Below are 16788 nucleotides of genomic sequence, written 5' to 3'. Positions count from 1 at the left end.
CTGAATGACAATAAACTTGAACCAACAGCTTGGTATGGCAACTGCTCTACATGTATCCACAAGAAACTGCAGCTGCAGACATAGCTCAGCACATCACAGAAACCAGCCTCCCCCTTTCTGATTATTCGCTGCACTGCTTTAGTAAAGTAGCCAGCATAATCAAGGGCCCCACCCACCTGGTCATTTTCTCATCTTCCCTCTCCCATCGGACAGAAGATACAAAAGAATGTAAGTGCATACCAGCAAGGACAACTTCTATCCCGCTGTTATCAAAAGACTCTTGAACATACCTCTTGTATGCTCTTGCTGAGTCTGTCTTATCTTGTAATGATCTTGCAGTTCATCTGCACTGCACTTTTTTGCTGGCTTTTACACTTTATTCTGCATTGTTATTGCTTTACCTTGTTCTAGCTCAATGCACTGTTGTAATGATATGATCTGTAGAATCTGAATGCAAAACCTTTCAGAACGCCTTTGACAAGGTGCTACACGAGGCTACTTAACAAGCTACAAGATTCTAACATGAATAAAGCAGTGACTGACTGGCAGGAGGCAAAAGTGGGAATAAAGGGAGCCTTTTCTAATTGGTTGCCAGTTCCACAAGGGTCTGTGTTGGGTTTTCACATTATATGTTAATGATTTGGATGATGGAAGTGGCGGCTGTGTTGCAAAGTTTGCAGATGATATGTAAATAGGTGGAGGGGCAGGTAGTTTTGAGAAAATATAGAAGGACCTAGACAGATTAGAAGAAAGAACAAAGAAGTGGCAGCTGGAACACAGTGTCAGGAAGCGTACGGTCATGTACTTTGGTAGAAGAAATGAAAGGGTTGATTATTTTCTAAACTGAGAGAAAATACAAAAAGCTGAGCTACAAAGAGACTTGAAAGTCCTTGTGCAGGATTCCCTAAAGGTTAATTTGCAGGTACAGCCTGTGGTGAGGAAGGCAAATGCGACATTAGCATTCATTTCAAGAGGTCTAGAATAGACAAGCAAGTATGTAATGTTGCCACTTCATAAAGCACTGGTGAGGCCTCACTTGGGAGTACTGTGAGCTGTTTTGGGCACCTCATCTTAGAAAGGATGTGCTGAAACTGGAGAGGATCAAAACGAAAATGGCTCCAGGTTTCAACACCTTGTCATATGAAGAGTGTTTGGTGGCTCTGGCCCTGTATTCACTGGAATTCAGAAAAATGAGGGGTGACCTCATTGAAAATTATCAAATGGTGAAAGAACTTCATAGTGAATGTGGAGTGGATGTTTCCTATGGTGGTGTAGTCCAAGGCCAGAGGGCACAGCCTTCAGAATAGAATGGCATCCTTTTAGAATGGAGATGAGGAGGGATTTCTTTAGCCAGAGAATGGTGTGTGTATATTTAAGGCAGAGGTTGAGGAAAAATGGAACAGCCATGGTGAAATGGCAGAGCAGACTCGAAGGGCCAAATGACCTAATTCTGCTCCTACGTGTTATGGTCTTAAGATGAGCTTTTCACTGTAACTTGGTTCATGTGACACTGAGAAACCAATAAAATGAAGAGCTAATTTGTTTGGGAAGTAATGGGACATGTCCTGTAATCTTCTCACTTTCTCCTACAAGCAGCTCTTGCTGCCCCCACCCTACTCTCCCTCCTATTACTGCACCCGAAGTGATAGCGATGGAATAAGCAGACACAGAAAACATCAACATGCTGAACCCATGAGATATAAAGAGGAAACACGAGTAGTTTCTGCAAAAACAGTAGCTGGTGATGCAAATCACATGGCATTTCCAGGAGCAGACAATGTCATTATAATTCCATGATGATAGTAAAGATGCAACAACACGAACAGAACACAGAACACTACAATGTTCATAACTACATTAAAATGCCCATTTATCTACATCCTTGACTGTTTATGAAGCTGTCTAAATACCTCTTAAATGTCACCACTGCATCTCAGCTTCCACAACCTCCCCAGCAGTGTGTTCCAAACACTAACTACTGTAAAACAAAAATGTATCACGAAAATTGCCTTCAAACTTTCCTCTATCTTGAAGCTATGCTTTCTAGTATTTGATGTTTCTACCCAGGGTCAGGATAAAATATCTACCTAATTTCTCATAATATCATACACTTCTATTACGATGCCCCTTAGCCTCTGAAGCTCCAAAGAAAATTATCCAATTTGCCCAACCTCTCCTTAGAGCTAAAACTCTTTAGTCCAAGCAAAACCCTGAATCTCTTCTGCCTCCTCTCCAAAGCCATATCCCTTCTGTAATGTGAAGTCAAGGCTATTTTTTGGTGGATTCAACGATAATTTTTTAATTAACAGGTGCAGGCAATTCACGTGTTAAGTGGGGGGGGGGGGTTGTTGGCATAATCCACTTCAAAATAGGATGGTTTCAAAAATATTTCCTTTCAAGCAGAAGCAATCAACCAGATTCAAGGAGGCCATTTCAAAACACCCATTTCCAGAAGTAAAATATGTTGTGTAACTTAACAAATTGAGTCTACTGGTCTGTAGATGCAAGATGTGATTTAGAAAATAATTTAAGAACAGGGAAATAAACTCAGAAATGAAAGTAGATGAATTGGAAATTAATACATGCAAATTTGATGACAGTGCACATGACAAAAACTTTAGATTGGATGAATGAACAACACAGCTGGAACAGATGCCACTAAGTTGAGAGGCATCTTGAAATTTACACACAGATTGGCCAGTAAACAAAAAACAATATATAAACAAACTATGTTTGATTGCTGCTAATTTCTTGATTCAAAAACTATTGGCTTTTGTTTACAGCTGCAGGTCAACATACAATAAAATGTGCAACTTTAAAAATGCCATGAATTATGTCATTTTCTGTACAACTGTAAGAAACTAGTGGATATAAAAGTATATGTAAAAAAATGCAACTTCGGTTTAAGCACCTGTACAGCAGGTGGCCCCAATTCTGGGGCCGGAGGTTGTATTGTAAGCCTTGGTGGAAGAGGATGTGGTGGTCTCCTTGGTGAACGCCGAGCTCGCGAAGCTGGTCTTTCAACAACTGCCTGTTGCTCTCTTGGAGTCTCTGGTGTGTAGGACTCTGTGGTGGTGACACAACCTTCACCTCCAGCTATAGACAAAATGGGAACATTATACTTGTTACTGGGAAATTTTAGCACATTTTACCATAGAGAACTTCTAAAATTACACATCTTGCAAAATGAAAATTATTTCATGGTTGAAATTTCTATGCTAAACCACTTGTTGTATCAAAGTTAGATTTTAAAAATCTTTCTTGAAACAGGAAAGTACACACTAACCACATTTTTTATTCTTTAAAAGCATATGACACAAAATAATGACATAATATTACTAAATCTGCATATTAAAACATGAGTGACCAACCTTAAACGATTGCAAAGGATATAATTCTACTCTAAATTATACAAGGACAAAGGACTGAAATGGTTTAAATGTTGGCTTTCCTTGACATAAGTCAAGGAAAATTCTTGAAAGGTGATTGTTGGAGTTCCAGCTTGCTATTTGTTTTCACTGGGGAATCTGTCTGCTAAACCTGCATCAGAGGGAGTTTGGACTTGGTGGAGATTCAGTGACTATTCATTTCAAAGGAATGGAATAGCTGCAAATGACAAAGTTTTAGGTCACTTCCAGCTGTGTTTTTAAATGAATTGTATTAATATGTTATTAATTAAATAATTTAAATTTTTCTGAATTATCAATTGCTTAATTAACTTTCAATAGATTTGAATGTTGAAATTGATGAATTTTATTCAAACTAGTTAACAGCTGTTAAAGCTGAGCATGGCCTAGCCAGCTGCTGAAGACATTTTTCAGCATTTACATTGGCAGGACTTGATAAGACCTCTCATTACAATTTTACTTACATCCGCAAGGCCCACCAGGGTATAGTTAGTTCATTTTATGTGTAAACTCAGTGAGTAATGTGCAGTGCATTGCATCACTGCAATGGAATTCTGGCCTTTTGAAGTAAAAGTTAATGATTAGTTACAAACAAAAGAAAATCTGCAGATGCTGGAAATCAAAGTAATACACACAATATGATTGATGAAGGGTCTCGGCCCAAAACATTGACTGTTTACCCTTTTCCATAGATGCTGCCTTGCCTGCCAAGTTCTTCCAGCATTTAATTATTAATTGCCACTTTTGTGTATTTTAATGAAACCAAGAAACTGACAGATGAGTTATTATTCAAGAGGCAAGAAAAAATTTCACAAGACATGTCACTATGATCATTCAGTAAAATGTTTAAATTCTAATGCATCTTATGTATACTTTACATTTTACCAGTCAAATTCCATTTTAAAGGCAAGTTATTTACTAAGACTTACAATTATCCTCTGAAACTTGAGTACTTTCTTTTGTAGTTTGTTCATCTGTACTAGGATCTGTCCCATCGGCAGCCTGTGTGAAAAGCAACCTTGATTAAGAGTTCAGAGGTTTGAACAAATACTACCCAGTATACAAGCTGTGAAAACTTAATTTCAGCAGCAAGAAAACTTTATGATGACTGAAAAAGGGCCAAGAAAAGGCAAATCCCAAATCAGAGAGTGCTTCAAATACGTGAGCTAATATATTCAAATATATTCTGAGGATATATTTCTTAGTGCTCCCATGGTGTGGTTTAATTTTGTTACGAATGTAACGCAACTCTGAGGGGCCGAAGGGTACAAAGTCGCCCCCTCCTTTTTGAGAATCGCAAGATCACTATTAATTCGGGTCTGGGACCCAGGAAATGAGACAGAGACACGCAGCATCCACAAGGTTTGGAATGTGTCCTGGCCTCAGCGAAACGGAACCACTGATAGCAGCTATTGTCTCTTGGAGATGGAATTGTGTATTGAGTACTGTACTATTCACTGAAAACCCTCAGGGGACAACCAGAGTGGTCTGGTTGAGGGATTGCATCATCCCAACCTGATTGACATCTGAGACCCCGTGAGTAAGGATAAAAGAGGGTCTGGGGAACAACCCCTTTAGACACACCAGGAGAGGCGCTAGAGATCCCATGACAGCGTTTAATAGCGACAGCCGGTGGGGGCTCGTGTGCATCCTCCCTTGCCAGGGTGGCGGGCTCATCACGGTTTAGCTAAAGGAGAGGCCACAAGTGAAAGGCCACGACAACAAGACTCCTGACGGATCAAAATCATAAAAGGAAAGCCTGCAAGTTTTTCTCAAAATCTCACTCTCTCTCTCTCTCCAATCATTGCAACAAAGCAGTCCCCAAAGCCTGCAGCCTGCATGAACTGAGTGAACTTTATATTTCCATCGGACAATACATTTTCCCCTAGACAACGATAGAGCTTATTTCTAATTGATTATTATTATACCCACACTTTTAGATTTAGTATTGACGACCTATATTATCTGTATATTTGCATTGATATTATTTTTGTGTATTTTTACTAATAAATACTGTTAAAAATAGTATCATCAGACTTCAATGGACTTCTCTATCTTTGCTGCTAAGTGACCCAGTTACGGGGTTCGTAACAATTTCAAGACCCTAAACTCAAGTTGCCAAATCCTTACCATCATACCACTTATCATCTCTACTGTTACTGTCAAGAGAATCATTTTAGCCACTTAAATTCTAGCAAACCAAAACCTTAATAAAATGTTATTTGCATGATGATCTGCTACAGCACCAAACTACTGGCTCCCACACCAAGCCTTCTCACCCAGAGCAGTTGAAATATTCCAATTTCATCCTAATTGCAAAGTTCTCACATAGCCACCCCAACAAAGAGAATAGCTGTTGCATGTTTGTGACATGCTTATGTTTCCAATTCCAAAATCAATATGCATCTTCGCACCCTTCTAAATATTATTTGAATGAACAGTAATTGGTCAAATGATTTAAGAGGTAGCAATTGTGAAAAGATAAAAATAACAGTTCAATGTTTCAAAAAAAGGCTATAACAAGGTAGTTACAAGATACAAGTTGTTAGAAGAGAAAAAAAGTTAATGGAAGGTTGACTGTTACTTCAAAAAAAGTTATGATTAGAAAAAGTGACATTTCAATTTTATGGAGCTATGGGTGCATACTCTCAGTTATACTCACCAAGCTGTAGTAAAAGGCTTTGCTTTTGGTGAAGAAAACAGCTCATGTTCACAAACAGGAATCATGGTGGTAAGCTGCATAAACATGCCTAGTCTCTCGAAATGTGATGCTTGAGGGCAAGCAAAAATGAGCACTTCAAATAATCAGTAAATTCAATAAAGGTGGGACAGACAAGAGTGGAAAGACATTTAGGAAATTAAATATTTTGATCCAAAACTTCCATGATAAGGTTTTATCGTTAGCCAGCTTCAATCTAAGATACACAGGTCTCAAAACCTTGCATACCTCAACATTGCCATCATCATAATTATCTTCTCCCTCAGGACTACCCTCGTTACTATCTTCACCATCACCATCCTCAATACCAGTATCATCGTCATCATCCTCCTCTTCATCATCCTCTTCATATCCCTAAAATGATTGAAAATACAAGTCAACCGTTTCAGCTCTCACCATTAAAATTCCCAAGCAAAAATATTTTGAGTAATTAGCTGACTTCCTACATTTAGAACTCAAAAGCAAGCTGTTTTGCAAGAAAAATCTGCAAATGTTCTTCATGGAAATAGCTGAAGGCTTGTCGCTGGCTTGGATTCTAATTCTGATATTACAGAAAGATTATCCAATTGTGGAGAAAGTTTTTTCGTGCAAATGAGTATTCTTGATCACTTTTGCTCAAATTATATTATGGAAATAAAAGTTGAACTCATTAGAATTATAATGAATATCAGTTTTTATAGTCTGCTGCAATTTAAAATATTACTTTTCACCCTCTTGTGCAGAACTTAGACATTGCACACAGCTTTAACTAGGGCATTATACTGACTATGCTGCTCAACATTTAACTCTGGGAAAACTGTGTAAAAAGATTAATGTGTTGGTTGGATCTTTATGCAAACAGAAGAATAGCAAAGTGAATAGGTTCTGCATTGACAGAAGACTAACTACTAGTAGGTATAAAATGTGTCCTTTCCAGGTTGGAAGAAATATAGTGAAGCTCTGACAATCTAACACAATAAAATGCTGCTCAAAATGTGAATCAGATTAATAAATCAGCCAAGTACTATTTGAATTCAATCAGATCCAGTTTCAGAACATTTACCTGCTCTTGGTCCTCTTCATTGTCTGGATCTTCATCACTCTCAATAATAATGTATTCACTTGGTGTTTGAGAACCTTGTGAATACTGAGTATTCAGCTGATGTTCTAATGGTTGAGGGTCTAAATCCAAAGGGTGAGATGCCTCTTCATTATCTTCCATTAGTTGAGAAGGTGGGTATTCTTCAATAACCACCTACAAACACAATGTCAGAAATTATTTTCATTGGGGAAATTGCTAAGATAGCAATAAGAAATTTAAGACACTGCAAATTGAGTGATAATGTTTCTTTAGTAAAGGAAGATATCCCTATTTCATATCAACTTCTTAAGGGTCTAATATTGGTGACAATTACTGTGCTAACTTCATTCCACAAGGAATTAAGCAGCAATTGGGATTTTTCCCTTTCTCGATGGCAAGAGTTTCATGTAAAGGAAAATCAATGTTAATTAAAAAAATATGGCAATTACTTTGAATGAAATCTAAACTTGTGCTTGGTTCCTAGACTGTCCATGGGATACCTAATCAGGATTTAATACTACAGGCAGTCCCCAGGTTACAAATGAGTTCCGTTCCTGAGTCCATCTTTAAGTCGGATTTGTACGCAAGTCGAAACAAGTACATCCGGCATTATTTAGCGTTTGTCTTAGTATATAATATATATTTTACTTTTTTATGCATATAAAACACTTAAGAAACGTATGTGTTCCAATTAAACCACTGCGTTGCTTAGTAATAATTGTAGCTTTCATCAGGGCAGGGCTTTCACATGCTCCATTATTCTCACTTTTATCCTTTAAAATTGTTCCGATCGCTGACTGACTGTAGCCTAATGCTTTTCCAATGACTGATGGCGTCTCAACTCTTTCCAAACGCTTTGTTATTTCCAATTTATTTTTAATTGCGATTGCTTCCCGTTAACGGAACAGAAACACTCTGGGCGGTGGGGCCCGAGCTTTGATGGCTGAGCTCTACAAGGTCCTAAGGACCACTGCACTGAATCCCCAGGTCCTAAAGTCCGCCACACTGAGACAGGTTAAATGGGACAAGTGGGGGTTGTGCTGGGTTTGGGTATTTCATCCTCCACAATATTCCGTGTGGGAATTTAAACTGGAGGTGGCAGGTTTTTTTTAAAACGAGGTCGAGTTGCAAGATCGACATCAACCTGGCATGGATGGAAAGCACGCTTGGAAGCAATCTGTCACTGTATCGAATTTGGGAACCTCTGTTCTCAAGCCCAGCACCAATCTCATTGCACCACTAGCCGACTGGAAAAGGGGGGTGGGCGGGGTCCAGGTGAATCTTGCTAAGAAAAATTTAAGCCAAATACAAAGTTACACGCTCACAATGTCAACAGCAACAACTTCAGATGTCGGACAGCATTGTGATCCGACTTAAAATGGCAGATGGCATTCTCCTTCCTCGGTTTGTAAGTACGAGTTGTTCATAAGTTCAACATTCGTAACTTGGGGACTACCTATATAACCACATCTTTACAGCTCAAGACTGACTGGTGATAATTAACTGACCTGGGTGATAGAGTCCTGTGAATCCAGGTTTTCAGACTGGATCTGCATTTCAGTTTCTGCTTCTGCGCTTTCTTCGATCTCTTGCACATGCTCTTCCTGAAGATGAAAAACATTCTGGTGTTCAATACTTTGAGCATTTAACATTAATTCTACAAAAAAAAATGAAAGCTTCCCATGGAGCAGGGACTTCAGTGTATATATTTTTTGAGAAAATTATCATCCCTCCACACACCTGAACTGTCCTTTTCCAACTTCAGTAAAACTCCGATAATCCACTATCAGCAATCTCAATGGTTCGGCATTTTGCCCATTGAGAAATATTTGCCAAGCATCCCTCCTGCTCATCAAAGATTCCATTTCTGGTGCTCCCTGTTTTATACTATTGTGTAACATTAAATGTGCAATATTCAATAGTCCAAAAAATGTTTCAGTCCTACACCACTAAAGTCCCCAGTTTTACAATATTCTCCACAAATTTTATTAACATTTCTAATCAATTTGCCATTCACAAATGCCTTCTAGCTGATCATAAACTTGATTCATTGTTATTCAATACTCCAACCTCTTATCTTGATGCTATGCTCTCTAATAATTGATTGATATGTTTCAGAAAATTGTATCTGTTTCACCACATACCTTTAATGGGAAAAGGCTCCAGATTACAGTAACTCTTTGTAGGAACAGGTACTTTCAAATGGCATTCCTTTTCTATTATTTTATCTTACTCCTTTTCTCCCCCATTTATGTAATTGAGTTACTTTCCATTTTAAGCAGTTTCAAATCAGAGAAGCTTCCCTTTCCCTACATCCTGGCTATGTTCTAAATACATCAGCAATACATTAACCACCTCACGTACCGCTCGTTGGGTGAGTTTCACTTTCTTTGACTGATGTTCTGAAGACTCTTCCTGACCATGAGCTGTATTATCAGCACTGGTCTCTTCATCATCTTCACGTTGACGTTTAGTCATAGGAGTGGAACCTGAAACTGAAAAGTGACACTCCTTCATACCTTTATTTCAAATTCAAAAAAATTTGAGAACCTAATAGTCCCAAAGTCTAGAAGTTCAATCACTGCATGGAAACTGCTTAATAAATGCTACTGTGGATTACAGTAACATTTAGTAAGAGTTGTATCATTGTTCAGGAACCCAGTATCAACTTTCAAAAATGTTTGAAGTAGCATTGTAGGTTTGTAAAAGTACAGGTTCTCAAATTAAATTTCCTATACAACACTTGTTTCAACTTGTTTTGATCAAGGGAGATCAGGCAGTCAGTTTCCCACAAAAAGAAAAAAGTGCATTTTATTTGTAATTAACTTTCCACAATGTTTGCTTCTTGGAAATAGCTTGCCTAGCTTTCATTTCCTACAATAACTAAGTAGACGCAAATACAAGTAATTTAAGTGAGGTCAGAAATTAATTGGTCATAAATCACATCATAATATTTCTTAAAATCTGCAATATTTATTTGAGGGCATACAAAAGTTCATTGGCTATAAAAGGGGCAAGAAATTACCAAGATTCAAGTTTGATTAATAGGGAGAAAACAATAAAAAATGTCAATTTCAGGTTGGCACCATCTTGGGGGATAATGAAAGAATACTTAGAACTTAGCAATTTGAACTTGACTCATTCATTCCAGAAACTGAATCCAAATATTCAGAATATGAAAGACAACTACAGGGAAGGTAACAAGATTTAAGTCACTTGTGGATAGGCTGTGAGTTGAAGCAGGACCGTGCCAAATGGAACAGAGATTTTCCAGCTGAGGAAATATTAGTATTAAGTGGACTAGGGCATCTTTGCACACAAACAGGCTACACTAAGAATTCAGAGACCTTACACTGGTCTTTCTTACAAAGCAGACCACGAGTGACAAGGGTCTTATTACATTCAGGTAGGACTTCAGTGAAGCCACATCACGTATCAGTTTCCAACTGAGATTAAATGTGTCTCGTTCTGGGATTAAACACATTCAACGGGAGAATTTTAACTTATCCAGGGAAGCCAAAATTAGGTTCTTGAGTTTCACAGCAAAGAGTTTGGTTATGCAATCTTAAATCTGGAGGCAGCCAAAATAAAATGAGAGCATAAAATTCTTCCTCAACCAATACCACTTTCCTCCCACAACACAGTTTTTCTATGTGTCGAATGGCACTTCCAAGAATGATGCCAATACGATTTTAGCATTTCAAGGTTATATGTGTTACAAAAGATGAAGAAGGGTATCAGCTATTGTCTTACAGAATTGGCAGAACAGACAAGAGCTCTCACTCCTCAACATACTCACAAATGAAGTGGAAAATTTCAATTCAGGATTAATAAGATCAAACTGACTCAAACTAAAATAGAAAATGCTGGAAGTAATCAGCAGGTCAGGCTGAAGGTTAAGAAGAAGTGAATCAATGCTTCATATCCGATATAAAGCATCAAAACTCCAACTTGTGGCTCATTTTCCCACAGATGTGGACTGATTTATTTCCAGCATTTTGCTTTTCTTTTAGACTATTAGAATATGCACTTTTTTTTGATTTTCAGGAATAAATTGAAGCAATTTTCAGATCATAGCATAAACTAACCTGTTCCAAATACAGCAGTGGAAGTGGATGGTCGTTCCATTGGGGAGCTCTGCACAACATCTGCTAGGTTTGTTGAAATCTCCTGATTTGCTGGCTCTACCTGCTGAAGAGTTTGTTGAGTGGGCTGTACAAATGCTGTTGCTTGTGTCTGTTGCTGCTGGACTGTTAAAATAGGCTGTGACAAGTTTGGGATATTTGGACTTGTTGAACGCACTGTTCCACTTGTGCTACCAAAAACAGTTACATGTTCCACTGGTCCTTCTGACTGTATGGCTGCTGCATAAAGGTGAAGGTGAAATTAAATACAAAGACACAGTTAACAACCAACATTGTTATCCATTGAACAAAATATTAATTGGATTTAAAAATCAACTTTTTCTACTGTGATAAATCACTAAATATTGTAGAGCTGCGAGTTTCAAACTATTTGATAGTGGTTGCTTGCTCTTTGGTTCAATATTTAAACTACATACCTTCTTGTGATTCAACTTGTGTTGTTGGCATCACTGTTGCAGTTGGCGTTGTGGCTGGTCCAGTGACAGTTGCTGGTGTAACCATTGGACGAATACTGGCTCTCGGTGTGGACTTACTGCCAGGCACTGGCCCAGCGGCAACTTTACTTGGTGTTGCCACAAGAGGGGTGGGCTTGATATTGGCTGTTGGTGGATCTGATGAGCTTGAACTACATGGAAGTTTGAAGAAAATTTAGTTAATGTATCCCATTCAGAAGTAAATCAGCTGTAAATTAAACATCACCTTTCATAATGAAAATCAATTTGTTATCAAAACAACAATGGCATTACACATACTTCAGTAGTGTACTGCACCTACTAAAGCTGCAAACAGGAGGATCTTGCTTTTCTTTAAAAAGTAAAACAAGATTCTAAACACTAAATCTAGCTAAATCCGAAGTCCAATTCTTGTTATTTAAAGAGACAGGATCATCACTAAATTACATTAAAGTTTGTGACAGTCATATGCAATAGACTGAATTAGTTTTAAAAAAGGGGATACCAACGAATGATGGCTATCCTTACCTTCCCCTGTCTGTTGATACTGGAGTTTGTTTCAAGGTGATTTGTCTCTGTGGATCCAGCTGTCTCTGTGGCTCAGAAGTCTAAGGCAAAACAGAAATAAGTCACATTAAGCTCGATTTGTGTTATGCCTTCATTAAACAGTTTAAAAAAGATGCACAGTATATTAACAAAGTTAGAACTCATTAATAAAATAATTTCTCCACTATAGATTTTTTTTAACAGAATTAGAACACGGAGATCTTTTTAATTCTCAATAAGCTCTACTAAGATGATCAGAACCGATTATCTGCAAACTGCACCGATAAAAATAAGTAACACAAAACTAATTAAGCTTCCTGGTTGTGTTAAATTCAGAATTGCTTTGAATTAGCTGATGAAAAGAATTCAAAAAAAAATAACACTAGGTGCATTTTTATGGATTTCACAGCACAAAGATCAATGTGACATACTAAATTTAAGTTTTGATTGCAATATAATTCTCCAAATATTTGGTCATATTGAGTATCTCAAAAAAAAGCATAGTCTATTATAAAGAAATTAAATATCAAATTCCCTTTCTAATTTTGACAATTACTTTTAAGAATTTCCAATTCCCCAGTTCCATCATAGAAACTTTAGCCACATACCTTAATAGTCAGTTCTTGTGGTTCCTCACGTTGCTCATGCTGTCGTTCCTGGTGTTCTTTCAGCTCTCGTTTAAGTCGAGTAATGTGACCATCATACTGGGATTTGAGTGCACTCATGCGTACCTCCAGCTCCTCTCTTTGCTGATCTAAACTACTAACACGCTGCTTAAACTCTTCATTGTGTTGCTTTAACTCTTCATTCTCTTTTGCCAACTGCTCCTTCAGACCTAAAACAATCCAATCAGATTAATTTCAAATCCCACTAAATATTTGAGCCATAAGTAAACTATCATTACTCTGAAAATGGATCTAGTGCTTTCCCAGTGTACATGAATAAACTTCTCAGGCCTCCAGCCAGGTACAGGTACCGATTTTAACGGATGTTTCGATGTCAAATTCTGTCAGCTTCATCAGGGAAGCCATTGAAATAAAACTAGAGGAAAAGAGTTTTAACAAAGACGAACACCTCACTCGAAGAAGGAACTGGAATTCAAATGTAAAGGTGGGACAGCAGAAACCTGATTGGATGAGGACTAACCAATCAGGAGGGGCAGACAACAGGGGTATATATGGCAGAGCTTGTTTTCGAAACATCGGTTAAAATCGATATCTGTACCTGGCTAGAAGTCCAAGAGTGCTTATCATTACTCTCCACTTACTTCAATCTTAATAAATGAACTTAAACGATAAGTTAAAATACAAGCAAATACTTCCATGCCACACAAGTTCTTGAAGAAGCTTTGCACTGAGTTGTGCAGAAACATGCATTATGCAATCAAAGGTACGAGCTCAAATTCTAGTAATCTTTTCTACAATTAATTCTTCCATTCATTATGTAACGCATGTTAAAAAATGCTAGTGACTGACCAGCTAACTGTGTTATCTTCTGTTTGGCAACTAATATAGCTTTTTTGGTCTTCTCCTCTTTCTCCAGTATCTGCTGCCGAAGCTGTTCTTCAAGACTTGCTTTCTCCTGCAGTTCCTGGCGCAAGCGGGAAAGTTCACCTTGCAACTGGGTTACTTCTTCCTGTAATTTTTTAACTTCAGATTCTTTCTCAGTCACAGACTGGGGGGGGAAAATTACAGAAAGCAGAAGTTGTGATTATTCAATAGGTTGTGTACACAAGACAAACAATTATGCATACAAGATTACCCCAATGATATGATAGGCAATACTGATTAAGGATAAACAAACTTATGAATTACTGAATCAATAACAACAGAGTTTTATACCCAAAACAGCAAATGATTTTCATCAGTCTAAATTTTAAAAAAGACTCAAGAGATATACACAGTAGCATCAATGTTTGATCCAAACATTCATTCCAGTACCGGTTTCTTAATGATTCCATCATCTGATTTTTTAAACTGCTAACTAACAAAATTGTGTCATTTTCAAATACAATCGGCCCTCCTTATCCACGAGGGATTGGTACTGGGACCTCCCGCGGATACCAAAAAGCATGGATGCTCAAGTCCCTTATATAAAATGGCACAGTATTTGCATATAACCTAGGCATATCTTCTCATATAACTTTAAATCATCTCTAAATTACTTATAATACCTAATACAATGTAAGTGCTATGTAAATAGTTGTTATACTGTGATGTTTAGGGAATATTGACAAGAAAAATAACTTTACTTGTTCCTCTCGCTCACAACACAAGCAGTGAACGAATGAGACACGAGACGAACAATGATCAAACGATGAATAAAACTTGTAATACAGGCAGTCCCCGAGATACAAACAAGTTCCGTTCCTGAGTCTGTCTTTAAGTCGGATTTGTGCGTAAGTCGAAACAAGTACATCCAGTATTATTTAGCATCACTTAGTCAAACATTTGTCTTAGTATATAGTATATATTTTACCTTTCTATGCATATAAAACACTTAAGAAATGTATGTATTCCAATAATTAAACCACTGCATTGCTTAGTAATAAATGTAGCTTTCATCAGGGCAGGGCCTTTCACATGCTCCATTATTCTCACTTTATCCTTTAAGATTGTTCCGATCATTGACTGATTGTAGCCTAATGCTTTTCCAATGACCGATGACGTTTCACCTCTTTCCAAATGCTTCATATTTCAATTTTATTTTCAATCGTGATCGTTTCCCATCAATGGAACAGAAACTCTGCGGGCGGCGAGTCCCGAGCTCCGCCGGGTCCTAAGGACCACCGCACTGAATTTCCCGGGTCCTAAAGTCCACGGCACTGAGACAGGTTGAATGGGACAAGTGGGGGCGGTGCTGGGTTTGGGTATTTGATCCTCCACAATATTCCATATGGGAATTTAAACTGAAGGTGGCAGTTTTTGTGTTTTATGAGGTCGAGTTGCAAGTTCGACATCAACCCGGCATGGATGGAGAGCGCGCTTGGCAGCAGTCTGTCACTGCATCGAACTCAGGAACCTCCGTTCTCCAGCCCGGCACTGATCTCACTGCGACACCAGCTGACCGGAAAGGCGGGGGGGTGGGGGGGGGGTGTCTGGGTGAATCTTGCTAAGAAAAATCTAAGCCAAATACAAAGTTACACACTCCACACAGTGTCAATGGCAACGACTTAAAATGGCGGACGATGCTCTCCTTCCTCAGTTCGTAAGTACACGTTGTTCATAAGTCAGATGTTCGTAACTCAGAGACTACCTGTACAGTAGTTGCTACACTTGTTTAGGGAATAAGAATGCTTTGGAGGAGGCTCAATAATACTAAAGTCAGGAACTGTGGAGGTTAAGGGCTGAGGATCGTCAAGCATTGAACGTCGAGACTTCAGAATTGCAGCTCTTTTGGGAACACTGCTGCGGCCTCGGCATTAGCTGAAGCTCCCCGTGACCTTTACGTTCTTGAGGCTGTAGCACTTTACATAGCCAGCCAGCCATCCCTTACTAGTCTTAAACTCTTTTATCTTGCTCTTATCAATCCCATCACAGTAATGCTCAGAGACTAACAGCATTTTCACGTATAATTTGGTCATCGACAGAGATATGCTTCTGTGACATGTCCTCTAGCCACACACAATGCTTTCTCAGTCTTCACAAGCACTTTATCATGAACCAGAGAGACAATTTTTGCCGTTGTAGGGGCAGCACTAACACTTCTACGAATTTCAGCTTCTCTCTGCTCTATTGTGTGAATGTTCAATTCGTTTTCACCAACCTTATGACCCACTTCGGAATGCAGACATCCCACCCTGGAAAAAATCATTTCAGGGAGGTAGCAACCCCCCCCCCCCCCCCCCCGACACTCTCGGTTGACCTCCAAGGGTGTATGTAATACTTTGTTTAGTGATTTTGTCTAATCTGTAAACCAAAAAGGGTATATGCAGAAAATGTGACGTTAAAGTATGTACTTATATTATCATGGAGTCGTTTGTTTATTCTATTACAACATTTAAGCAAGTCTACAGGGAGTTTGGCCTCATCACATAGGACATCAATAGAGTAGCTCTTTAGCAGCTAGCCAGCTAGATTAAATGACATTAGCTATGCTAATGAACGAATGACACCTGTTAAACTCACCTCAACATGTCTTTTACATTTTAACCCACCACAGGCAATAGAAAAGTTGCAAACAGTGCAGTGAGCAACACTGTCATTATTTTTGAGGTCAACTGTAAAGCCCATCCACAGAGAAAACTGATAGGTCTACTTAGCATGAAGAGAGACCAATCAGGATGCTCCCTCTCACTCTTCCTCTTCTGCTCACTCTCCCACTCACTCTCAAAAAAATTGATTTCCGGGATATTGTACATAATTTGCGGGCGTCAGGGACCAGCTATCAATATGCGGGAGACTCCTGGAGCTTCCAGGAGAGGTGGGATGTCTGGGAATGCCACACGCCACTTTTCAAA

General features: G+C 38.6%; 1 protein-coding gene across 5 annotated transcripts in view; it reads right to left on the bottom strand.

Moving 5' to 3' along the window:
- The window catches only part of tprb (translocated promoter region b, nuclear basket protein), an 88905-nt gene that overhangs the window by 11320 nt on the left and 60797 nt on the right, over positions 1-16788 (bottom strand). For 3 of the 5 annotated variants that reach the window (XM_059984497.1, XM_059984499.1, XM_059984500.1), the window contains exons 33-43: positions 13805-14003; positions 12938-13164; positions 12312-12391; positions 11748-11956; positions 11275-11550; positions 9551-9681; positions 8695-8790; positions 7169-7360; positions 6355-6480; positions 4337-4409; positions 2912-3096 (exon numbers count right to left, since the gene is read on the bottom strand). In XM_059984497.1, the coding sequence (XP_059840480.1) occupies positions 2912-3096; positions 4337-4409; positions 6355-6480; positions 7169-7360; positions 8695-8790; positions 9551-9681; positions 11275-11550; positions 11748-11956; positions 12312-12391; positions 12938-13164; positions 13805-14003 (1794 nt within the window). The remainder of the gene's footprint in view (positions 1-2911; positions 3097-4336; positions 4410-6354; positions 6481-7168; positions 7361-8694; positions 8791-9550; positions 9682-11274; positions 11551-11747; positions 11957-12311; positions 12392-12937; positions 13165-13804; positions 14004-16788) is intronic. The other 2 variants (XM_059984498.1, XM_059984501.1) reach the window with 1 other exon arrangement.

Source organism: Hypanus sabinus, chromosome 11, assembly GCF_030144855.1.
Source record: "Hypanus sabinus isolate sHypSab1 chromosome 11, sHypSab1.hap1, whole genome shotgun sequence".
Classification (NCBI taxonomy): Eukaryota; Metazoa; Chordata; class Chondrichthyes; order Myliobatiformes; family Dasyatidae; genus Hypanus; species Hypanus sabinus.
Note: the sequence above shows the minus strand (reverse complement) of the source record. Positions and strands in the feature narration are given on the sequence as shown.